This window comes from Nematostella vectensis, chromosome 1 (genome assembly GCF_932526225.1).
Source record: "Nematostella vectensis chromosome 1, jaNemVect1.1, whole genome shotgun sequence".
Lineage (NCBI taxonomy): Eukaryota > Metazoa > Cnidaria > Anthozoa > Actiniaria > Edwardsiidae > Nematostella > Nematostella vectensis.
Genome location: NC_064034.1, coordinates 5,131,044 through 5,156,420, shown reverse-complemented (window position 1 = coordinate 5,156,420; position 25,377 = coordinate 5,131,044). Strand labels below are relative to the sequence as shown.

The 25,377-nt window shown below is 40.5% G+C and overlaps 2 protein-coding genes across 7 annotated transcripts; one reads left to right on the top strand and one right to left on the bottom strand.

Moving 5' to 3' along the window:
- Nucleotides 1–1,056: 1,056 nt before the first annotated feature.
- On the top strand, nucleotides 1,057–22,199 carry LOC5510657 (intraflagellar transport protein 122 homolog). Of its 5 annotated transcripts, none has more exons than XM_048734699.1 (47): nucleotides 1,063–1,261; nucleotides 1,342–1,408; nucleotides 2,739–2,823; nucleotides 4,305–4,383; nucleotides 4,623–4,699; nucleotides 5,133–5,199; nucleotides 5,336–5,402; nucleotides 5,480–5,553; nucleotides 5,839–5,914; nucleotides 6,440–6,532; nucleotides 6,649–6,747; nucleotides 6,924–7,000; nucleotides 7,093–7,154; nucleotides 7,873–7,931; nucleotides 8,004–8,078; nucleotides 8,600–8,668; nucleotides 8,749–8,792; nucleotides 9,082–9,261; nucleotides 9,574–9,652; nucleotides 10,201–10,242; nucleotides 10,329–10,406; nucleotides 10,893–10,970; nucleotides 11,085–11,125; nucleotides 11,512–11,584; nucleotides 11,842–11,868; nucleotides 11,939–11,992; nucleotides 12,066–12,128; nucleotides 12,419–12,472; nucleotides 12,683–12,727; nucleotides 12,828–12,922; nucleotides 13,144–13,302; nucleotides 13,491–13,575; nucleotides 13,755–13,841; nucleotides 15,709–15,744; nucleotides 15,848–15,914; nucleotides 16,303–16,381; nucleotides 16,654–16,724; nucleotides 16,820–16,923; nucleotides 17,260–17,360; nucleotides 17,772–17,853; nucleotides 17,936–18,019; nucleotides 18,247–18,358; nucleotides 18,828–18,870; nucleotides 18,971–19,059; nucleotides 19,295–19,377; nucleotides 19,511–19,675; nucleotides 20,790–22,199. In XM_048734699.1, exons 1-47 carry the CDS (start codon nucleotides 1,194–1,196, stop codon nucleotides 20,871–20,873), a joined length of 3,678 nt encoding a protein of 1,225 aa, XP_048590656.1. In that variant the 5' UTR covers nucleotides 1,063–1,193; the 3' UTR covers nucleotides 20,874–22,199. The 5 variants fall into 5 exon arrangements, with proteins under 5 accessions (XP_048590724.1, XP_048590656.1, XP_032235698.1 ...); XM_032379807.2 differs by having other exon boundaries at nucleotides 1,065–1,261; nucleotides 13,231–13,302; XM_001631058.3 differs by lacking the exons at nucleotides 1,063–1,261; nucleotides 1,342–1,408; nucleotides 2,739–2,823 and adding exons at nucleotides 3,283–3,398; nucleotides 3,477–3,543; nucleotides 3,630–3,714 and having other exon boundaries at nucleotides 13,231–13,302.
- Nucleotides 12,321–24,573, bottom strand: LOC125574485. Of its 2 annotated transcripts, none has more exons than XM_048734769.1 (2): nucleotides 22,980–24,573; nucleotides 12,321–12,455 (listed from the first exon to the last, which is right to left on the bottom strand). In XM_048734769.1, the coding sequence occupies exon 1, from the start codon at nucleotides 24,571–24,573 to the stop codon at nucleotides 23,191–23,193; it is 1,383 nt and encodes a 460-aa protein (XP_048590726.1). In that variant the 3' UTR covers nucleotides 12,321–12,455; nucleotides 22,980–23,190. The 2 variants fall into 2 exon arrangements, with proteins under 2 accessions (XP_048590726.1, XP_048590725.1); XM_048734768.1 differs by lacking the exon at nucleotides 12,321–12,455 and adding an exon at nucleotides 16,288–22,090.
- Nucleotides 24,574–25,377: the final 804 nt, after the last annotated feature.

Genomic DNA, 25,377 nt, shown 5'->3' with positions numbered 1-25,377 from the left:
TTAAGGTTTACCTAGGGACAGTTTTGTATGTAAGCTCTGAGACACAATAAACTTATCCAATTCCCATTCTCCCTCATATTTACCGTTTTGGGCGGTACCACCAATACTTTTCAACTTGTACGCAATAAAAACATCCGTGAATTTAACTATAAATTAGCCCTTCTCTCGTTATCCAATGCAGAATTAAAATGCGCTGCAAGAGTAATATGTTGTAGGGGCCTAGCTGTGCCCCCCCCCAATATTTTGTGATTGTTTCTTTATTGTGCCCCCCCCTCCCCCCCTGCTAACAGCTCTTACCAAGGACCAGTCATGGCTACAAATTTAAGGCAAGCATACGCCACTCTGGGGGATCAGTCTGAATAATTGTTCCTTTTCCTTTTTTTTTAAATTGGTTATACCCAGTTTTCGCAAAAGGCATGTAGTTTTGTTTCTGCTTGACGACAATTTTCGCTCGTTTCGTTTCTTATCTCTTTTTGGGGGGCAAACAGTTATCGCTGTACCAGACTACGATAAATGGCCTTGAAAATAATAGGAAAAGCTATATATCTTTATCGACGATAATTAAAAAAGACAAAAAAGACACAAGTAAAATACTAAACTACCATCGGATCACTCCCGTCACAAAGTCTAGAAACATTTTATTTCTCTAAATTCTAAAGGCGATCAGTAAAAAAAGCGCAGGCTTCCATACGGTGAAGGTGAAGATAGCAAAATGATCACTAGTAACATCTGCTTCTAAATCAGTCTTTGTGAACGCCGTGTCGGAAACCGTCTCCAATCATGACATTATCAAAATCATTAGGCGTATTTTCTTCCTCCCCTATGGTTAAACTTGTTCAAATGTCCTTTTGTTTAAAACATCAGCATCACAGTAACTTAAATGAGTTTATACAGTGCATTACAATACAAGAGAATGGGTCTAGTTGCTAGTTATTTCCATTTTTAGCGACGAAACGAAAATATATGCCCGCCGCTTTTCATACATCTTTCATCGAGGCTAGTAACCAGTCCCCGGCAACAATAAGTACCCTCTCATTTGTTATCCCTCTGACGAACGGGAATATTCAAATCATGTCGGTCTAAGTATAGATTTGCGGCAAGGTATTTTGTATGGCATCCAAGCTTTTGGATTAACACTGAACAAATTGCGCCTGGAATAGCTTGACGATTGTGAAGTTAAATCTCGAGTTAAAATGGCTCTTGCTCGAGTCAACAAAATATGGTTTGACCGCCTTGAAGATCGTAACAGCGAGCCCCAGCGGTAAGTCGACATATGCGCGATTTCAAAGCAACGGCAGATGCTGATGTAAACTGTTTTGAAAGCAGGGATTTTTTTTCTAGGATCTACGATTTGTCGTTCAGCCCGGACGGGACTCGTTTACTTGCGGCGGCAGGGAATGTTATACTGGTAGACATTCTCATATTTACTTATCATATCCATTGATTTAGTAGCTTTATTATAAAATACTTTATATATACTAAATATTGAGCATAAGCTTTCAGAATTATACGTAGTGGAATTGTGATCGTGACAACGCGAAATAGCCTTCGACTCCCGTGACCTTAGCAATTGCTAAAAAGATGATTATCAAACGCGAAGCGATCAATTGAAATTCTTTAATGACTGTTTATCGAAAGCAGTAATTAATAGTTTTTAATTGACACCTCTGATTTCCTTACCGGCTTATGTTATTTTTGTTGCATTTTGTTAGCACAGCTTAATAGGCGCAAGACGTGGTAATAAGATTAGGCGATGCTGTGAGTGTATGTCAGACCGACATGCGGTCTAATTTGTTTCTCGGTAGACTACCGTCACACTCTCTGGGTATTCCGGCGATATATATATACACAATACACCCTCACAAACAGCAAGACCGTAAGGACATCGCAGCGGTGTAGCCAGGATTTTAGCAGGAGGGGGCCCAAAAGGGACTTTAAATGCATTTTCTCCTGTATTTTAGATAATGTCTCATACATTTACTGTATTTTTGGCTGATGATAAGAAGGGGGGGGGAGGGGGCTAGGACACCCCCCTGGCCACGCCCCTGCATCGCTGCGCTTGTCGAGGGGCAAAAAAGAGTTAGGTCGTAGGTGCGCAGTGAGGAGTGTGGACGTGGGGGAGGGGGGGTGCAAGCGGGCCTGATCACCCCCCCCCCCCTCCCAGGCAAATTATGACTATGTGCCTGGGAGGTGCCACTTCTCGCATTATTGACGGGTTTGAACACCCTTTGTATGACGACCGTGGAACCTCGCAAACTATTATGGATGGGTTTGAACTATTTGAACACCCTTTGTATGACGACCGTGGAACCTCGCAAACTATTATGGATGGGTTTGAACTATTTGAACACCCTTTGTATGACGACCGTGGAACCTCGCAAACTATTATGGATGGGTTTGAACTATTTGAACACCCTTTGTATGACGACCGTGGAACCTCGCAAACTATTATGGATGGGTTTGAACTATTTGAACACCCTTTGTATGACGACCGTGGAACCTCGCAAACTATTATGGATGGGTTTGAACTATTTGAACACCCTTTGTATGACGACCGTGGAACCTCGCAAACTATTATGGATGGGTTTGAACTATTTGAACACCCTTTGTATGACGACCGTGGTACCTCTACGAAAAAGAAGAAACTTTGTTGTTGTAATTCAAAATGAATCCACTGAATCTATCCATCCCTGACCTACCCAATACAAAATAGCAAACTGATCTTTTTGTTTTGACAGGTTTATGATACGTACGATGGGAGCATCATTGACATGCTTAAGGGACACCGGGATACCGTTTACTGTATATCCCACGATAATACCGGTAAATACATGTCTGTCTGTTTATCCATCGTTCTGCCTGTCCGTTAATCTGTCCGTCAGTTTCTCTGTCTGTCTGTCCGACTGTCCGCCTCTCATGTCTTGTCTTGTTGTACCCCGTCTGTGCGTCTGTCTAAGATTTCCCATTCAATAGTAGCCTAGCCACCTTTTACCAGTCGTTTCTGAACCCGCAGTACGTAGGAACAAGTGAACTAGAGCATTCGTCGAGCCGTTTGTAGGACGGAGGAACGTATATCCCAACACCCATCACTTGGGCTTGAATAGATGCTGAAAAAGTTGATACAGCGCGAGTTGCTTTTTTATGTAAGCGATATAAAACAGAGCCTTATTTCCGATAGAGAGGAAGATGCTATGCTAAAAGGTCGAGTTTTTTTTTTTAAATTGAAAACAAAAAAATTGCGCTTTTACCCACAATGCATTACTTTCCGTGTAGCTGCCATACTATTTCCCATCCATCCTTGCGAGCTCACTGTGTTTTTAGTTCAATTTTTTGGCGGCCATGAGAGCTGTACCAACTTGGGTTGATAAGGTCCACGATAAAGATAAGGTCGAGCAATGGTGAGACAGATTATGTTGACAATGAGTTTGACAAAGCTTTTGTTATTTTTCTGACGATTTTCTGCCGGTAAATTTCAGTATTTACGACCTCGCGTTTCGCCCCGATGGAAGTCAACTAATCGTTGCCGCTGGAAACAGAGTTTTGGTTAGTGCATAAATCACGCCGATTTTTGTGATTCTCGGTTTTCCCCCCAGTTTACTGTTTCCGATTCGTCGAACTATTCATTTTAGGTGTACGATACGAATGATGGAACGCTAATCGACTCGCTCAAGGGTCATAAAGAAACAGTTTTCTGTGTGGCATACGCCAGGGACGGTAAGAAAGAATTTCGATAAAAATATGTCGTTTTATTATCCCCTCTCATTGGCTCAGACATGTTGATAGAGCAGAATGGAGGAATTAGGGCAGTATCCAAAAGGTATTAGTCTCAGGCATATGCTATGAGAGTTGTTGATGGTGTCTTTGTTCTTACTGGTTGTTGTGCAAGTGTGGCCAATGATTATGAACAGGAAGGAGGTCACCATTTTTATCAGGATTTTTATCCGCCAACTCTCCTGGAATTTCTTATATAGTTCTTCTTATTTGAAGCACAATCTCCGTTTATTTGGTTGTATGACCTTGATTTATGAAAAAAAAAAAACATTGACGTGATCTGTGAAATATCATAAGTTTCTGCAAGGTAGTCATATTCCTGTCTGTTTTTCAGTCTTTGTGTCAGCTATCTGTCTTCGTCCTTTTATCTGTCACAGTTTAACCTGTATCGTCAGTCTATCTATCCTTTTTTCTGCCTGTATGTTTACATATGTAATTGTAGTAGGTGCAACCTCTGGTATGTGTTGTTTTTTATTTGAAGCCAAAGATGTTTTGATCTTCATAATTGATTTGCTAATGATCAATCTTTCCAGGAAAGAGGTTTGCATCTGGTGGAGCTGATAAAAGTGTTGTTATATGGACCTCAAAGCTAGAAGGCATTTTGAAATACACGTAAGTATGACTTGCCTTGAACCTACCTGCACTTAGCTGTTTTTTTTTTTCCTACTTGTGTTGAAAATGTAGTAAATATAAATACTATAGTGAAGTTAATGTTCAGATTTTTTAGACGTCGGCCCTTTTACAGTAGTTTTTACTGATTTAATAACAGTCTTACTATAGCAGTACACTTTGTACATATTGTGTACAAAGTTTTGCCTTACCATTTGAGTCAATAACTCTCTCTTGTTTAGGCATAATGACTCTATCCAGTGCTTGGCTTACAACCCGGTAACACAGCAGCTTGCAAGCTGTACAGCCAATGACTTTGGTTAGTAGAGGGTGAAAGGAACTAAACCGGGGGATTTCCAGAGGATTTCACTTGCATCACACTGTTCTGTTAGTTTTATTTTGCTAATTAAATTATCTTAGCATTGTGCAACTTATTATTGTCGATAATTTTCTTGATGCTCCAGCAATTATCAGCTGTTGAATTTTATAATGAATTGGATTTCACAACGATTCATATAGATTTAGTTTGCTGCTGGAATGTATATCTCGTTTGCATCAATTGTTTGCTGGTAGTAAAATATTTGTCACAAAGGTCAGCAAAGGAGCCCCATATATGACCAAAGTTTTTCTATTACGGCCATAGTAGCATTCTATTGTTATTAGAGCTATTACATCATAGTATAAAAACTCCATTTATTTTGTGTACATGAAATTTGACTCTCCTATATCTTATTGCATTTATGTTGTGATAGGTTTGTGGTCTCCTGAGCAGAAATCTGTGTCTAAACACAAAGTTTCTTCTAGAGTAACTTGTTGCAGGTTTGTTTTGATATAAACTGTGCTTTTAACTTTGGACACCTCTGTTACTGTGTTAATAGCAAACATGCTTTCAGTTGAATACACCTCAGTTGGTTTATCCTAAACCCATTTTGAGTATCGGTTGCTGCAATTCCAGCTGGACTAATGATGGACAGTATCTTGCCTTGGGGCTGTTTAGTGGTTATGTCAGCATTAGAAACAAGGTATGTTCTCTCTTTATTTTAGACATCAAATCTTGTTGTATTTACAGTATGACCAAGCTCTGTGTTATTGGTTACAGGCGGGTGAGGAAAAGGTGAAGTTAGAGAGGCCAGGGGGTTCACCAGTCTGGACCATCCAATGGAACCCATCCAAGTAAGTTACAGAATAAACTACAAAAAAAGCTGGGCATATTTTCTAATAGTAATTTTACTAAGTAACATTGTATAGCAAGTCACATTGGATGATCCCACACCCAAGATGATTTTGATGACTGTGCTTTATTGTTCACTATTAACTTTTTTATATTGGCTTAAATGTTTGATAGTTTTCCTTTTTTAGTATTAACATAATTGATATTTGTATTTACATTTATATTTCTGTTAGTTACAGCTCTTTTGCCTTTGCCAAATCCTAATTCTTTGGGTTGATCTTTAACAGGGATGAGCCCTATGATATTCTAGCTATTGGGGATTGGAATCAGAGACTCTCATTTTATCAACTTAGTGGCAAACAGGTACGTTACTGTCAGAAAACATGTTTTTATTTCCTTTTTTCATACATAAATTGACTAAAAAATAACTACAGAGGTTTATAAGATCCCATAGTTTTAATGAAAAAAAAGTGTTATAATTTCCAAAATATCCAACCCTAGGTTTTATGACCTAACCATCTTATGTTTTTCCATTGATATATAAAGAAGGTCTAAAAGGTTTTTATGATAAAAATATGCTAGCAAAGAGAAGATTACATACAGTACTTGAATTCCTTCAATGAATTTTTTAAAGAAACCAAATTACCGTCAAGGGTGTCAATTTGAGCTTTGGAGACAAAGTTGAGAACTCATGACTAACACTAGAAGAATCAACGATGATTGACAAAAGATAACAGTTGTCGCTAACATTCAGGATGTTCCCTAAATAGTATTTATAGTACTTTTCTATGTTATTAATAAGTAGTTCTGGTACCAAAATCCGTCAACTATTAGTGATGTGTTTTTCTAGACATTTTACAAAATACCTGAACTATATTTACATTAAAGGTTGGCAAAGACCGTCACCTGGGCTATGACCCTTGCAGTCTTGGGTACTTCTCAAAAGGAGAATACCTTATCCTTGGCGGCTCTGATAGACAGGTAATGGCCACAAGGCTTCAGCACCTAAAAAAACATACAGTTAATGTATTTTTGTTTGTGATTATTCTTATTAACAAAGCGTTTGAGACGTCTGTTATCCATTGTTTCTGTTGCAGTGCTCTTTGCACACCAAAGAGGGTGTGAAGCTCACTACTATAGGTGAACAGCAGAGCTGGGTGTGGTGCTGCAAAGTACGACCTGACGCAAACTTTGTGGTATGTCGTATTCATTATGACGCTTTACAAGACGTTTTATTTGGCTTATTATTCATAAACTTTTGACTGTTCATTTTTAATTACAGAGAAATGGAAATAACACCATACAGTATTTTGTTGTGTATCCCTGTGTAATTTAAGTGTTCCTGGACTTGGTTTTATACTGTTTTTGGCAGGCTCTTGGATGTCAAGATGGCACTATTGCTTACTATCAGCTTATTTTCAGCACAGTGCATGGATTGTACAAGGACAGGTTAGTAGAATTAATTGCATAAAGAATAATATACCATGCTGGTAAAGTACTACCCTAGGTACTGCATACTAACTTGTCTCTAAAACTTTCAGATACGCGTTCCGTGATAATATGACTGATGTCATCATCCAGCATCTTTCAACTGAACAGAAAGGTAACAGAAATAAATTGTTACAGTACAAGTTCAAGGCATCTCAATTTCTGTTCATTAATGATTACTAGGTACTGTCTGTTAAAAATAAAGGCGATAGAGCATATTCTTTAAAGATTATGGATTCAAGATGGTGGGTCTGATAGAGCTAGAGAGAGATAGAGATAGACAGGTAGTAATAGTTAACAAGGCTTCATTGCCTAAAAATAAAACATAATGCATTTTCTTTTGTGATTACTCTTAACAAAGCTTTTGTAAATAAACTTATAAGTTCTGGACCATTTGCACAGCCCTTTAAGGTGCATTACCTAGCTCTTTAATATCTCTCAGAAGAAAGGTACACCCATTTTAGTTACTCTTGCACCTTGGGCTGTTAATTTCGGTGATGAGAGCCATTTCGCAGTTACAACTTCAGCCATTAGACCCCAAACCAATGAGGGTGCCTAGAGAGCGCCCAAGTGCCTAAAAGCACCAGGCAAAAATAAAGCATGCAAGAAATACATACTCAAGTCAACAACAATGCACAGCTTTGTCACTGGTTTTGAGTTAAGCATTTCCTTCTCAGTGCTGGAAATTCACTAAATGATGTTCTTTTGGTTGTGACCAATCTAAAGCATTGACAGTCACAACTTTCAAAAAGCACAGGGTGCATGTGTGACTAAAAACAGGCAAAATGTTTGCTAAACTGAATCAGATTTGAGGTGACCATTTTTCTCTGTAGTGAGAATCAAGTGCAGGGACCTCGTAAAAAAGATTGCAATCTACAGACACAGATTAGCTGTAAGTACAATTTGAAACCTCTATAAAAGGTTAAGTAACTGGCTTTAACAGCATTTTTACTGTATGTTTTAGGTTCAGCTTCCTGACAAAGTGATTATCTATGAGCTCAACACTGATGACACATCAGATATGCATTACAGGGTCAAGGTATATTGGCCAGACGCTATTGTGAAAATAGAGGAGGAGAAAACAAGTGCCGTAATTGCTAGAATAAGTGCCTTCACCAAATAAGCTCCTGATCTAGGAGGCAAATATGAATTAGCCCATCCACAAATAAGTGCCTCATCTCAACATGTTGCAGTGGGAAGTAAAAAAGATGGCAGTACTACCAACCACATTGAAAACTGGTTGGTTATGGTTCTGGAACTAACTTTTACTCGTTGCACTTTGTAAAAAAGCTCTTTTCGTTGCTTGATCAATTTTAGAGATTTTGTTCCGACATGAAAATGTCATTAATTAAAAATATAATTCTATGCCATTTTATAGACTTTTTTATAGTACATTACATCTGAATAATTGTATGTATAGACATTTTGAGTGTTGAGTAGGAAAAAGTGAGTACTGGAATTGTTCAAAACCACTCCACACAAGGTTTCAGTCTGCCCTGTTGAGCAAGTTCTGGTTAATTCCGTTATTCCTAACGTAGCGTCTTTTTTGTGTCTTTTCAGGAAAAGATAGATAAGAAGCTGGAATGTAACCTTTTAGTGGTGTGCTCAAACCATATCATTCTCTGCCAGGTAAATAAGCCATTCTCAGTTCCATTTCAACAGTTTTTTTTATATAATCAATAAATAACTTTGCATTTCTGTTTTTCCAGGAAAAAAGACTTCAGTGCCTATCCTTCGCAGGCAACAAAGAAAGGTACGTCCATTAAAAGTCTTTTTTTACATCTTTATGCTGGTTCTTTAAAATCAACCCCCTGAGTTTTCAAGGATGCCCTGTCTGAAGATTTATGTTAAAGGTACACTATAGCATGACTGATCAATATATTATGCATGGCATTCATAATTCTATTAAGTGGCCAACTAATACAGTAAGTCTTGGTCCAAAGGGTGACCACTTAAGAGGTTCCACTTTACCTGGAATTACTATAATTCACATTGCTTTGATCAACTTGGTATTCTAATATGCCATAACATGAATGTTTTAGGGAGTGGGTCATGGAATCAGTCATCCGTTACATCAAGGTCATAGGGGGTCCTTCTGGTAAAGAAGGTCTTCTTGTTGGACTCAAGAATGGCCAGATCATGAAGATTTTCGTCAACAACCCCTTTCCTGTGAGCCTTCTCAAGCAAGAGACAAGCGTCAGGTGCCTTGACCTCTGTGCAAGGTTGGTCGATAATAGACTAAAAATTTGAAGAAAAAAAGGATGTGCATCAAAAGGGACCAGATAATGTTTTTTATACCAATTTTTGACAATTTTCATTCTTGCTTCTGATACAAGTAAATTTGTTTAAAAAAACAATCGGGGCTTTTTTTTAATGATAATGTACCACCCAATTTTGCAACAGTAAGTGATGCCTGATTTATGTAAAGGTCCTATACAACTTAATAGTTGTTCTTTGTTTTGGGTTTTACAATGAATTTGTATGTTCCAGCTTGTTGGGGACTGACATTGTTTGTATGCTTTTGCATTATTTAGACGTACAAAGCTTGCTGTTGTAGATGAGAACAGTACATGTCTGGTGTATGATCTCAACACTAAGGAGCTCCTCTTCCAGGTGAAGTCAACTTGTGTATAAATTTCCCTTCAGTTTTTTTGCCTTTCCCCTCCAAAAAATGAAATTAAAAAACAACATAATGACCAAAGTGGTTACCATGATCCAAACTGTAGACTACCAGCTGTCAATAAATATTGAAATCTTCCTTGGGCAGAGTGAGCAGCAAAACAAGATACAAACACCCTGTGAATATGACCACCCACTATTAAAGACAGAAAAACAGTCCTCAGCAAAACTAGATACAAACACCCTGTGAATATGACCACCCACTATTAAAGACAGAAAAACAGTCCTCAGCATAACTAGATACAAAGAAAGTACTGAATCCCATTTATATTTACCCTCATTTTACCGGCATTGAATTAAAGCAGACTCTTTTTAAACCATCTGTGAATTATGCTCCCTAGGGTGTCTGTAAAAGAGAGAGTTGATTGTATGTACCAGTATTTGGAGTAATATTGTTCCAACAACTAAAGTACACTACAAATACTTCCCAAAACAAAAGCTTATTTTACCAACATCTTTTTTTCTCTTTATTTCATTTTCAGGAACCTAATGCAAACAGTGTTGCATGGAACACTCATAATGCTGTAAGTAAATCTAAGGTCACACTTCGCCTTTCACATTGATTCTAAATATATTATATTGATTATTTTCTTTGTCCTTTTTGTTACAGGACATGCTGTGTTTCTCAGGCGGTGGAATGCTGAATATCAAAGCCAGTAACTTTCCTGTTCATCAGCAGAAGCTTCAGGTGATTAAAGTATAACCAGGACTAATTATAGTAATCATCTGGGTATACCTATAAACATCTCAGTCCTGCATTCGCAAAATTAGTGAACAATGTTTGTAAAAATTGCAAACAACGTTCGCGAACAGTGTTCCCAAAATTTCGAACAATGTTTGCGAAAATTGTGAACAACGTTCGCAAACAGTGTTCGCAAACACATGTGCATATGTCGAAAGCAGTACTGTACGGTATATACTGTACAATACTGCTTACTGTACAATATATCTCTTATACACATTGCATATTATTACCTTAGAGGTAATTAAAACAATAAGAAAGGACTTCTAGAATCACTGAGGTGTCCTGGCTTAAATAAGTCCTTAAGGTCATTTCTACTGTATATAAATTCCCGTGTATGTATCCTTTTTCGTATTTCTTTTGAGCTTTGATTATCAATACTTCATGTTATATATATTATCGTGGTATCAATACTTGTGTGTCTTGGTGTAGGGATTCGTAGTTGGCTTCAGTGGTTCCAAGATCTTCTGCCTTCATGTGTACACGATGTCTGCAGTGGAAGTTCCCCAGGTGAATTTGATTATCTATATCTGTAGTTACTTTTGGCATGGAAATGCTTTATATATTGTACCATAACCCTAAATCAATTTTTGACTAATAAAAACGTGTTGTATTTTCCCATAGTCTGCCCCTATGTACCAGTATTTGGAAAAGAAGATGTACAGGTAAATAAAGTGTAAGATGATGTTTTATGCTGAATGTACTGTTTCCTTGCCTCATCCCTACCTTTTTTTCTATTGTTACCATCGCTCACTACACAGTACAAATGGACCATGTTTTATCTCATCTGTCCTTAGTAGTCGACTCTGCCCAAATTGTCATCTTTAATAAGACTTCTCCAGGGCAGACTCTGCCACTGCCAGTTTTTGGTGTATTGTATTGATTCTTCTGGTTCACCAACATGACAATTTGGGCTTTTGTATTTATTCTGTTTTACAGGTATATATACAATGTAGCCCGACCTCTGTAAATAGCTTGGCTTTCTATTGTTACCATCCCTCACTACACAGTACAAATGAACCATGCTTCACCTATACCTTCTGTCTTACAGGGATGCGTATAATGTAGCCTGCCTTGGTGTCACGGAAGGAGATTGGAGGGCCCTTGCCCTTGATGCTCTTGAGGTATCGTGCTTAACTCTTTTTAAAATAATATTATTTTAAACAACATTTGTAACGGGAACATTCCTAAGCGTTTGACTATTTCTATGGTAGACACAGCCGCTTATTCGGGAAATTACACCAAAAACCCCTCAATTTCAAGTCAAACGATCTAAACTTTTTGGGGGCATACGTTGACGAAGAGCCTGTACAAAAAAGATGCATTCAATTAGGAATAATGGAACTAACCAGACAATGACTTATTTCAATACTTTCACTAGGGGTTGGACTTCGAAACAGCGAAAAAGGTAAGAAGAATTGATTGTTAATATTTGCATTTTGTTTATAGTATTACATCTAATTCTTCTTTTACTTCAGGCATTCATCAGGGTTCGAGACCTGAGATACCTGGAGTTAATCCACAACATTGAGGTTAGTGTGTTCCTTTGCTTTATTGATCCATTAAAACTGTTTCTAAATGAATGCTGTTTTGTTGGCATTGAAGGAGCGGAAGAAGCGAGGCGAGACGGATGACCAAGCATTTCTCGCTGATGTCTACGCCTATCAGGTTAGTGTAGTCCAGGTCCGTTGCTAGGATCTCGAGCAGGGGGAAGGTTTCTCGTCCCAGGTTGTAGTGATACGTTTTGTTTTTCTTTTGAGCAGACCCAGTCAGTTCCAGTCATGCAGTGGCTGGCATTAGAACGGTCTCTGGCTACAAGCCAGTGCTGTTTTTCTCATATGTCTCTTTTTTCTCATATTACTTTCTACATTGCATTAGTTGTTTCCCTTGTCTTATGGCCGTCTCAGCCCTTATCCTGTACTTCTTTATCTCTTATGCATCTGATTGGGCTGTTTCAGGGTAAATTCCATGATGCTGCGAAGCTCTACAAGAAAACTAGCAACGAGGAGAAGGTTAGTTTTAAAGTACCGTTCACAATAACAATAACCTGATACGGTAATCATGAGCTGTCGGTTATATTGGCAGTACTGCATCAAAATTCACATCAAGTTGCGCATTATATTAATTGCAAATGTTCATTATCCACCACATTTTAATAAAGACCTAGCCCCTAAGTCGTCCACTAGAATTGTTTTATTGTTGTCTTACTCTCATTTTTTTAGGCTATGGAGATGTTCTCAGATCTTCGGCAATTTGAGTACGCAAAGGTGAACTAATGTCCCTTGAATATTTCCAACCTTACTTTCGCCAAGAAATTTCCTAAAACAGATGATTCCAAATTTACATTTTGAGCTCTTGGTTTCCTAGGAATTCCTTGGAGCAAGTGATCCCAAGAATGTCAAACAACTGATCAAGAAGCAGGCACAGTGGTGTGAAACTACTAACGACCCAAAGGCCGCAGCGTGAGTAGCTTCACGTGTTCTTTCTTTCTCCTGCAATGGCATACTCAAAAGGGAGTCAATACTTTCCTTTAGACACAGATCAATCTCAATCTGAAATAGTACTTCTCTTCTTTCTGGACTTCTGGACCAGAGAGACGATGCAATAAACCAGAAACTTATCTCTATAATCTCCCTTACCCCAAATCCTTATGTCAAGGAGCATCTCTTCTTTTTTCACACAGCCTAAACAACTGTATCCGCAAGCATAACCCATTGAAGCTTTGCACCCGTCTGCTATTGTTGATGATCCTTATGTGTGTCTATTACAGAGACATGTTCCTAACAGCAGGAGAAAACATGAAGGCGATAGAAATTATCGGTGAAAATGGATGGATCGATAAGTAAGTATAATCAACAAAATATAAAAAATGTGTGATGCAGTGGCTGCGTTTTTGCCACTAGTTGATTTACATGATGTATAGAAACACTGTAACATATATCAAAGTAAATTGGATATAAAAAGACACCCTTACATCGAAGGTAGAAAGTACACTGCACCGAACTGCGGTTAATTAATCTGCTTTTACAGACTACTGGATGTTGGACGCAACCTGAACAAGGCTGACACTGAGTGCATCGGCAGATGCGCACATTTCTTCAAACAGCTGGACCAGGTAGGGAGAGGGGGAGGAAAAGACAATAGGTTTACGCGTACTCACGAAAAGAAGCCGAAGAAAAAGAGGAATTTGAGCAGTGTTTGAGTAGCAGTTAATGCAACGTTTACACTAAGACATTCTTTATTCACACCTTAGCATGCGGTGGCAAGGATACTCAGTGTTTGTTTGCACTTTAGCATGCGTATGCTGCGGAGATGTACGTGAAGATGGGAGACACCAAGGCTCTGGTTCAGCTTCACGTGGACACCAGACACTGGGACGAGGTAACGATTACTACCTACAACACACTCACCTTGAGGTTTGGGTGGGACGAGGTAACGATTACTACCTACAACACACTCACCTTGAGGTTTGAGTGGGACGAGGTAACGATTACTACCTACAACACACTCGCCTTGAGGTTTGAGTGGGACGATGTAACGATTACTACCTACAACACACTCACCTTGAGGTTTGAGTGGGACGAGGTAACGATTACTACCTACAACACACTCGCCTTGAGGTTTGAGTGGGACGATGTAACGATTACTACCTACAACACACTCACCTTGAGGTTTGAGTGGGACGATGTAACGATTACTACCTACAACACACTCACCTTGAGGTTTGTACCTACACCACACTCACCTTGAGGTTTGAGTGGGACGAGGTAACGATTACTACCTACAACACACTCACCTTGAGGTTTGTACCTACAACACACTCACCTTGAGGTTTGTACCTACAACACACTCACCTTGAGGTTTGTACCTACAACACACTCACCCTGAGGTTTGTACCTACAACACACTCACCTTGAGGTTTGTACCTACAACACACTAACCTTGAGTTTTGTACCAACAACACACTCACCTTGAGGTTTGAGTGGGACAAGGTAACGATTACTACCTACAACACACTCACCTTGCGGTTTGTACCTACAACACACTCACCTTGAGGTTTGTACCTGCAACACACTCACCTTGAGGTTTGTACACACAACACACACACCTTGAGGTTTGAGTGGGTTGAATTGGTACGTCTTAGGTGAATTCTGCCACGACTGGTTAGGGCACCAGACAAAGACACGTGGTCACTAGGTCACTCAGTTGTGGATTGGGTTGGATTAGGTCACTCAGTTGCGGATTGGGTTGGATTGGGTCACTCAGTTGTGGATTGGGTTGGGTTAGGTCACTCAGTTGTGGATTGGGTTGGATTAGGTAATTCAGTTGTGGAATGGGTTGGATTAGGTCACTCAATTGTGGATTGGGTTGAATTGGGTAACTCAGTTGTTGATTGTGTTGGATTAGGTCACTCAGTTGTGGATTGGGTTGGATTGGGTCACTCAGTTGTGGGTTGGGTTGGATTGGATCACTCAGTTGTGGATTGGGTTGGATTAGGTAATTCAGTTGTGGAATGGGTTGGATTAGGTCACTCAGTTGTGGATTGGGTTGGATTAGGTCACTCAGTTGTGGATTGGGTTGGATTAGGTCACTCAGTTGTGGATTGGGTTGGATTAGGTCACTCAGTTGTGGATTGGGTTGGATTAGGTCACTCAGTTGTGGATTGGGTTGGATTGGGTCACTCAGTTGTGGATTGGGTTGGATTGGGTCACTCAGTTGTGGATTGGGTTGGATTGGGTCACTCAGTTGTGGATTGGGTTGGATTAGGTCACTCAGTTGTGGATTGGGTTGGATTAGGTCACTTAGTTGTGGATTGGGTTGGATTAGGTCACTCAGTTGTGGATTGGGTTGGATTGGGTCACTCAGTTGTGGATTATGTTGGATTAGGTCACTCAGTTGTGGATTATGTTGGATTAGGTAACTCAGTTGTGGATTGGGTTGGATTAGGTCACTCAGTTGTGGATTGGGTTGGATTAGGTAACTCAGTTTTGGATTGGGTTGGATTAGGTCACTCAGTTGTGGATTGGGTTGGATTAGGTCACTCAGTTGTGGATTATGTTGGATTAGGTAACTCAGTTGTGGACAGGTCTTGTGGGTAATGTTGAGGTAATGGGGTGATGTTGGATGCTTTGTCCAACTTACCTTATGGCTTGAGTGGGTAGAATTGGTATGTAAGACTCAAATGACGTGCTCCGGTCAACGTTTGATTTATAGATTGATTGTCAATCTCGTGTTAACTTTGTTTCAGGCATTTGAGCTTGTGGAGAAGCATCCCGAGTTCAAAGTAAGCGAGTTACTGCTCAAATTATATATATAAATATATATAGATATATATTTTTTACTATATTGCTTTCATTCATTACTAACCGCACTCGGACTACTTTTAGGATAACGTTTATGTCCCGTATGCGAACTGGCTGGCTGAAAACGACAGATTCGACGAGGCCCAGGAGGGTAAGGAAAGAGCAGTGGGGCACGCCCATTGCTCTACAGTGCTAAACTTTTTTTCTCACAATAAGCAGTTGGTCACGGGTTGAAAGTGGACATTTAGGTTTTGGTGCATGCTGTACTTTTACCCAAACCTTGAAATTGTAAACTTGAGTGCTATGTTGGTTGCTGAGCCTTTATTCACCTCATCCTATCGATATTTGTAAACATTCTATCACTATCACGGACTCATTTTTTTTTTTCACCTGAAAACCTCAATTCTTGAGTAAATTGAACACAGGCTCTGCATCTCTCACCTGACATTTGCTATCTTTGAGTACATTGTCTCCTGTCTTTCCCAAGTCCAGTGATATCGTTGCTGATTGGGGAGTTTTTTTTCTTTTTGTCGTACCAGCATTCCACAAAGCTGGTCGCAGGGATGACGCAGTTCACGTGTTGGAGGTCTTGTGCCGTAACGCAGTCATTGAACACAGGTATGTCTGGACTTCTAAAATAAGCGTGCACTCTTGTATGGGATGAATGTTAGCAGAGTGTAATTTAGCGCTACGGTTCCGTGGGCCCTTCTGTAAGCATGGTATTTCTACTCTTAGATTCCCAACTCTTCTGCTTATTTGGAGGTTTTTCCTCTAGAGGGGGTCCATAGCAGAGCTTTTACGGTATAGGATTTTTTCTTTTCCCTTGCAATATCTTTGATCGTCTCGCTAAATGTCGGTGTAGTGTCTTCCCTTCACTCTTGGTTTACTAGGTTTCATGATGCCGGATACTACTACTGGAAGCTGTCAATGCAGTGTTTGGATCTCGCCAAAGGGTCGCCAGGTACTCTTTGAAGTTCGTACAAAAATGAATTGAAGCCTCGGTGTACGATCAACATTTTGGACAGTCTACAGTAAGTGTTTATACTTGTATTGCAGAGACTACCAATGGCGAGCCAGACATTGGCATGCTGGAAAAGTTCCACGAGTATCAAGAGAAGGCAGAAATTTACTACTTGTATCACTCAGTGCACAGATATACGGTAAGGCTTAGATACACGGAAAGGCTTAGATACACGGTAAGGCTTAGATACAAGGTAAGGTTTAGATACACTGTAAGGCTTAGATACACAATCAGATATAGATACACGGTAAGGCTTGAATACACGGTAAAGCTTAGATACACGGTAAGGCTTAGATACAAGGCAAGACTAAGGTTACTTGATATATATAACATTGTGTAACACAGATACATGGTAACTTTTACAACTTTCAATTGTTGTTTCTTACTTAGAAGTAGTTACAGCAGTGTCAATTGTAGATACTGTTTTTACACAGGGCAGCCCTACTCACATAGTTTAATACCTTTTTTTGCGCAGGACGAGCCGTTCACGTCACATCTGCCCGAGACATTGTTCAACATCGCTCGGTACCTTCTCCATATGCTCATCAGAGACACGCCCATCGGCGTCTCAAGGGTGTATCCTCTTTCACGCTGAGCACTTCAACACATTTTTTTAGTAATTTGCCGTCTTACCAAATGTCGTCTAAACCAATATCTTACCATGTAGCGTTTCAAGGGTGTATCGTCTTTCACACTGAGCACTTATTATACACATTATAATAGTATTTTTAGTAATTTCCGGTCTTACCTAATATCACACTTATAAGGATCTAGAATCAAGGAACGCGAAATCATAAACCATTTGCTCACAGGCAGACCGTGATGGAAGTGGAGCAACAATAGTAATAGATATGACTCAGACATAATTTAGTGTGTAGAAGGCATGTATTTAAGCATTAGGGGTTAACATTGATACTCGCTTTAAGCTGACTACCGGAAGACTGAAATTCTATTTATTGGCTTATTGTTTTTCTTGACAAATCTAAGTGCAACTCTCTTCGCCTTGGCCAAGCAGAGCAAAAACTTGGGTGCCTTCAAAATGGCGCGAACAGCATTCGACAAACTCCAGGTAAAATGTCGCGAATGTACTATACTGTTAATAAGTACTGCATGTATTGGAATTTGGCCTTGATTAAATCTGCTCGTTATAGGCGCTCAAGATACCCACCAGGTTCCAAGAAGCAATTGACCTTGGAAGCGTCACCATACGCTCCAAGCCTTTCCACGACAACGAGGTGAGCCAGTCAGAATACCCCGTAACATCACGAGGTTTTTATGTCAAAAGACACATGACCTTATTGTCTTAATTCATGTCACATGCCGTTTAGTTGTTGTTGTAGGAGTTGTTACCAATGTGCTACCGCTATTTAAAGACGAAGCCACTATACATTATCACTTCACCTTTCACTTTGGCTTGAATGTAACAAGTACCTCGTCACATGCCGTGTTGTTGTTGTTACAGGAGTTGTTACCAATGTGCTATCGCTGCTCAACCACGAACCCACTACTCAACAACAAGGGCAACCAATGCATCAACTGCAGACAACCTTTTGTCTACTCATTTTCGTCATTCGGTGAGAAACGAGTGCTTTTCCTCACCCTAAACTATAAACAGAATTCTAATAGTAATGCGAGAGTGTAGGCGTTCGAGTATATCTTGATATATAAAAAAAAAGACGCAAACTACCGTTTCCTCCCGTGTTTTTTTTCCTGTACAACAATAATTCTAAAAGTATATCCATAAAGACTTCAAGCAAGCTGTAGAAGAACAGGCTAGACATAAGGAAATGTTAAACGTCCGACTGGTCCCAATAACGCCTCTCTGACACTCTTAGCCCTTTGCTCCCAATACACTGTACTTACCTCCCCTGTCTGGACCAGGCTGGCTAAACGTCTCTCTGACACCCTTAGCCCTTTCTCATTCGCTTCTTATACACTGTACTTCCCCTGTCTGTTACAGGCAGGCAAAAGGCCTCTCTGATACCTTAAGCCCTTTCTCCTTCGCTCCCTTTGTACAGTACTTACTCTCCCTGTCTTACGCAGAGGTTCTACCGCTAGTCGAGTTTGTTCTCGAAGATGACATAAGGTGAGCAGGCCTGTTCGTACATCTTGGAAATGCTTGATTAAAAAGAAATATAAGAATAGGTCCTTCGTGCATCATTGGATTAAAAAATTATGTTTTGCAGTGACGAAGAGGCTATCAAACTGATCGAGGCTGAACCCACAAACCAACGCCGAAAGGACCTGTCGAAATGGCAGACTACGGACATGGGCAGTATCCTTAAAGGCGTTAGATGAGCTGACATCCTATCGTTTTGATCTAGATTGTTTCATTTTACCATTCTCAGCCTCACCACTTGAATATGCTGTAACTCACCTTCGTGTATTGTGTTGGGATATAACCATCGAACTTACTAGTGAAGATAGTGTTTTTTGCCGCTGGGTTTCGTTTGTTACCTTTATTCCTCGTGGAGATGATCATTGTTTCTAATCCTTGACCATGTACACAGACGTCCAGACTCTCTCGTTATCGGATCCGCCCCCATCAAATGATGACGATGACCCCTTCACGGCAAAACTCATGAGCTTTGAGGTAAGGCACTTGGTACAAGATACAACTAATTCCCTCTTTAGAAGACTCGAAAAAGACACGGGCGCTTATTCGAATCATTACGGTAATATCTTTCTCTGAATATGTTTACATATATTTGTAATTGTGTTTATAGCAAGGCGGGTCTGAGTTCGTCCCAGTGCGCGTCGGTCGCGCTACTCTCCACTCCATGAATAGGAACGAAGTAATCATCAAGAGATGGCCGGTTCCTCTCAAGCACCAGTACTACCGGTCTCTCATGCCTGACGTGTCAATCACACTCTGCGACTCCTGTAATAGGGTGGGTGAAAAACTGCATGGGTAGAGGGGAGGGGTGGGCTAATAACGTGGTTCTGTGGCCATTGATAGAGTGAGTAAAAAAGCCGTTATAGTGGGGGTGTGCTGATAACGTGGTCCTGTGGCCTTTGATAGAGTGAGTAAAAAGCCGTTAGTGGGGGTGGTTTAATATCGCCTTTCGGTGGCCTTTAATAGGGTGAGTAAAAAACTACTGTAGGGCTAGAGGGGAGGTGTGGGTTGGACACCAGACCTAGCGACGGAAGAAAATGTCGAGAGAAAACTGTGGCTGCGCGAAGAATGGGGTGAGGGTACCTTTCGCCTTTCTCCGCACCCTTCCGCGCGGCCATACTCTTCGCTCGGTCTCTATTTCCGTTTCCCACACACGCTTGCTACCCAGGGTAGCTTGTACCCTGTGTTCCCCTAACAACTAAAAACACATAACAAGACTATGATCTACATAGCTGTCTTCTTGCCATTAGTATATCCTTTATTAGTATATAAAACTCGGGGACCTCGGGAGAACAAGCGATTTGATTGTTGAGAAACTCAGGATAAAATGCAATATACTGGAGGTGGATATTTTCTTGCGCCACGAAATCAAGCAAAATGGCGGGTGTAACATCCTATTTGCAAGTGCTCTAAAGCTCGTTTCATATACTAAACAAATTATACCATTACCATTTCGATTTCGGAGGATGGTGGCTTAAAAATTATTTCGCCACTATCCACCTCAATGGAAATGGTATAATTGTTAAGTATCGTAGCAAAAGACAAAAGCCGTCGTATTCATTCACCTTCTTTTGTTCTTTGTTGCGGTTAATTTTAACAGGTATGTGGTATCAGACCGCTGACTTTACCAGAAATTGACCAATCACAGCCTCCAGGTTTGGTACCATTTCCTGTTAATAAATAACCATCCTATTTGTTTAGATAAACAACATCCTCCAAAAACACCGTCAAAAAAATACCCCGAAATATGATCTAGGCCGTACACATGCCCAGTTTCCTATAGTTGTGAGCTAGATAGAAAACATCTGTTGGTTACTTTAGGCTGTTATTCTGTCAAAGTTATGAATTACCCGCTTCTATTGTGACGTCATTTCTATCGTTTTTTTTAGGTATTCCACACTGACGACTACGAGTTGATGGTTCTACAAAAGAACTCCTGTCCGTTTTGCAGAAAGCCAGCCAACCACCTATAAACTCGTGTCTACGTCACAATAACGCCGATACGCCACGTTAACACCATCCACCACACATCCAGCTTTTTTTTATCATCGCATCATGCAAACATCTCCCAGCACTGTGGGAAAAGCATCCCTTCACTGATCACAAAACGGAAATGATGGCAATGCCTTGGCGCCAAGCGCGTAGCTAGAGGCTGGACTTGGGGGCGCAAACACCCTCCTAGACAAAAATAAAACCGGTACTTACCTATTGAAGAATAGCCAGAACGCGGTCTTTTTCCCATTGAAGAATGGCCAAAAGGCGGTCTTTTTCCATTAAAGAATAGCCAAAAAGCGTTTTTTTTTTTCTATTGGCCGTTTTCAGGTGATGGAATTGAGCGCGAAAGCAAGGCCTTTTACGGTTACAGCTGTCGTGCATTTTTTATTTATTTATTTATTTGCAAAGTTTTTGTTTGTTTTACAAGAAAGCCTGAAGCAAAACACCTGGTTAAAAGGGCTTAAAATGTGGTAGTTTAGTAAGATAAACAAGCCGCAAAATTTGCAAGAAGGTATTAAAGCAAACTAAGACATGTCAAAACCCTGCTTTTGCGCTCAAATTCAATTATTTGGAAAATAGTCGATTAAAGAAATAGCGAAAAAGGGGTATTTTCCAGTTTAGTAATCGCCCATAGCAGCATTTTCCTATCCTAGCTAAATGCGTTATTCCTTGCGCGTTTACACATACTTAATTCTGTCATCCATAGAGCTCTCGAGACCAGTACACACGTGCTTATAGCTAGTTATATCCGCACGTTTTCTCACCCATACATTTCATGCTTGAGTACTCATGTCACCAGATACTCTTGCAAAACCCCTATCCACTAAAATGCTGACCTTATCGTTTTAATAGAAATTCCATACCGCCTTAACTCACCCCTTGTGACGCTCTTTTATATACCTTTAGGGGTTTTATTTGAGCATTCAGACCATTCAGGGTGTCACACGGTCAAGACTTGTAAGACAAGTGCCTGTCATCTACAAAACCCTCTTGTGATATTATCTTGAATTTATTAAGCATGCAGTTCGTATAACATGGGATTAAAATACCCATCAAGATAGACCTTGGACCCAATCACGGGCTCATCTTTGATCTGCGAAGTCCACTCAAAGCTCTGTTTTACAAGCCTGTGCGTGCGCCGGTCCTTTATCTAAAGTAATTGCTTTTGCTTGCAGTAGCGCTAAGCATGATAGATCTAAATGTAAATAATTTAGTGTAAATATGAATTTGAGAGGTACCCTGTGTAAAACTGGTTGTATGTTATTGTAAAGAATACACTTCAAAAATGTGACTTTTTTATCCCATCTAGTCTCATTTTGCTCAGTGGTTATCAAGCTGCACTAAATCAATACAATGATTTTCAAAGAGGAAAATATATTTTCATAGGGTATTTGATGACCATGGGAAAAGATTGTAGCGTAGATATCATCTTTGTTTTTAGAGTTTACAACAAAAAATACAACCCCAAACAGCCCTTTGGCGAATTGGCTCTTTAGCACCCCAAGGATGTCATACTACGGCTGTTTCCCCTTAAAATTATAGAAGATAAAAATACCAGATTTACACCACAGGCGAAAGGAAACATGATATCGAATGCTACTGATATTTTTTTCTAGAATATATGAGATTGTTCATCTGTTAAAATAATCGAGTTGCTTCATCTCTGCTTTCACATACACAATAAAAAAGAATGGAATTGATTGGTCTTTGTTTTTGCTTGAAAGAACTAAAATAACGACTGAATTCAAGTATGACTTCATATTCATAATTATCAGACTTTCATATCTGGCTAAACCCAAACAATAACAACTGACGTGATGGTAAAATGAATTCATCAGTTGTTATTTAATCATTTTTGTCATCGTTTGTATTATTTTTAGGTGATATTAAAATTTAACGATATCGATAAAAAAATAAACGAGGACTATGAGTTAGCATATTGCACAACACGACCTTGAATGACTTTGGCCGCCATCGTATGAGTGACGTGACATGTACAGTTTAGTGGTATTGCAACCATTCGATTTCACATGACCTTGAATAACATTGGCGGCCTACAGCTAGATAAAATGCGAGGTACTTACTTCTAGAAAATAGCGCCTTGGTACAAAGTCCAAACCGCGGCTATCAAAAGGGGACCACTTGTGCTGAATTGTCATTTTCCTTCCTGAATGCTCCACGACTAATTTATCCCTTTGTTCTTTTGTTTTCTTGTTTAAAGGGCTGCTGACAATAGTGTTGTTCGTCAACTCGTAGTCGAGTATGACCATAGCAATACTGACAGTATAACAATGTCTAAGGGGCGGAGGGATGAATCCGCAGGTGGCTTATAAGGCCAATTCGTGCAAGAAAACCCCTTCCACAAGTCGGACACCAGTAAGAGGGGGTCATATTGGTAGGTTGGTCAGCTCTAGCCTTGCGTTTTTGGCGTTTGTTTTTGGCTGCGTTGGAGCGTTTATTTTCTGAGTGGATGGCACCTTTGTGAATCAGATTACGCCAAATCGGTCTGTCAGATGCTGCAGTTTCCCACGTTGAAACGTCGATATTGAAGTCTTTCAGATGTGATTTGATGCAGTCTTTATAGCGTTTGCGCTGGCCTCCAGCTTTCCTGCTTCCACGGCTTAGTTCACCGTACAACAGCTGTTTGGGTATTCTGGAGTCTGACATACGGCAGACGTGTCCTGCCCATCGTGTCTGAGCTTTGCGCATGGTGGTAATGACGCTGGGGAGGTTTGCTCTCTCCAGAACCTCAGTGTTTGTGATTCTATCCTGCCAGCGGATATTTAGGATGTTTCTGAGACAGCGGAGATGGAACTGCTGGAGAAGTTTCTCATGTCTTCTGTAGATGGTCCAAGTTTCGCAGCCATAGAGAAGTGTTGTTAAGACGACTGCTCTGTACACTTTGATCTTGGTGCATTGTGAGATGCCTCTGCGTTCCCAGACTGACTTCCTCAATCTCCCAAAGGCACTGCTTGCCTTCGCGATGCGGTTGTTGATTTCTGCATCGATGTTGGCGTTGCGGGAGAGAGTGCTGCCGAGGTAGGTGAAGTTTTCTACATCTTGAAGTCGCTGCCCCTTAACTGTGATGTTTGGTTCCTGATATGGTTTTCCTGGGGCGGGCTGATACATCACTTCAGTCTTCTTGATACTGATGGTGAGGCCAAAGTTGTCACAGGCGGATGAGAAAGCGTCCATTTCCTGTTGCATGTCATGCTCATTGACGGCGTTGAGGGCACAGTCATCAGCAAAAAGCAGGTCACGAATCACAGTCTCTTTGACTCTAGTGACGGCCTTCAGACGTCGTAGGTTGAACAGCTTTCCATCACACCTATACCTGATGGGGATGCCTAGGGGTGTCTCCCTGAAGGCATCGGTCAGCATTGCAGAGAACATCAAACTAAACAGTGTAGGGGCAAGGACACAACCTTGCTTGACTCCATTTGACACTTGAAAAGGGGCAGAGGTATTTCCATCATCAAGAACACGGGCCATCATCCCATCGTGAAATTGTCTAACAATCTTTATGAACCTCTCGGGGCAGCCGAACTTCGCCATGATTTTCCACAGTCCCTCTCTGCTCACAGTGTCGAACGCTTTTGTTAAATCTACAAAAGTGGTATAGAGATCTTGATTTTGTTCCACACTTTTCTCCTGAATCTGACGTGCAGCAAAGATCATATCAACAGTTCCTCGACCTGCACGGAAACCGCATTGGCTCTCAGGGAGATGGCCTTGCTCAAGGTGTTTGAGGAGACGATTGAGAAGCAGTCGGGCAAAGATCTTTGCAGCGATGGAGAGAAGTGAAATCCCTCTATGGTTGTCACAAGACTGGTTTGATGAAAATGATGCCAAAATCACAGCTCTTTTGGAAGAAAAACGGCAACTCTTCAGAGCTCATCAAAATGATCCCAACTCAGTCTCGAAGAAAGACGCCTACGTCAGCAAACGCAGACAGGTCCAATTAAAACTCCGTGACATTCAAGACACATGGCTGAGTGACAAAGCTGATGAAATTCAAGGCTTTGCAGACAGACACGACACGAAACGATTCTACGATTCGCTCAGATGTATATTTGGACCACCAACACCGGGCAGTTTCCCACTACTGAGCGCTGACGGAGCAACACTCATCACTGACAAAAACATGATAGTAGAGAGATGGGCAGAACACTTCAATGGCGTTCTAAATCGTCCATCATCCATCAATGACGAAGCCATACAACGCCTTCCACAGGTGGACATAAACCCAGACCTGGACATAACACCATCAGAGGATGAGGTTGTCAAGGCAATCAAGCAGATGTCGACTGGAAAAGCCCCCGGCTCTGATGCCATCCCTGCCGAAGTGTTCAAGTCAGGCGGTCCTTCTCTCCTACACAAATTAACAGTGCTATTCCAATCGCTCTGGGAAAGTGAGACCCTCCCGCAAGATTTTAAAGATGCCACAATCGTCCACATCTACAAGAGAAAGGGCAACAAGCG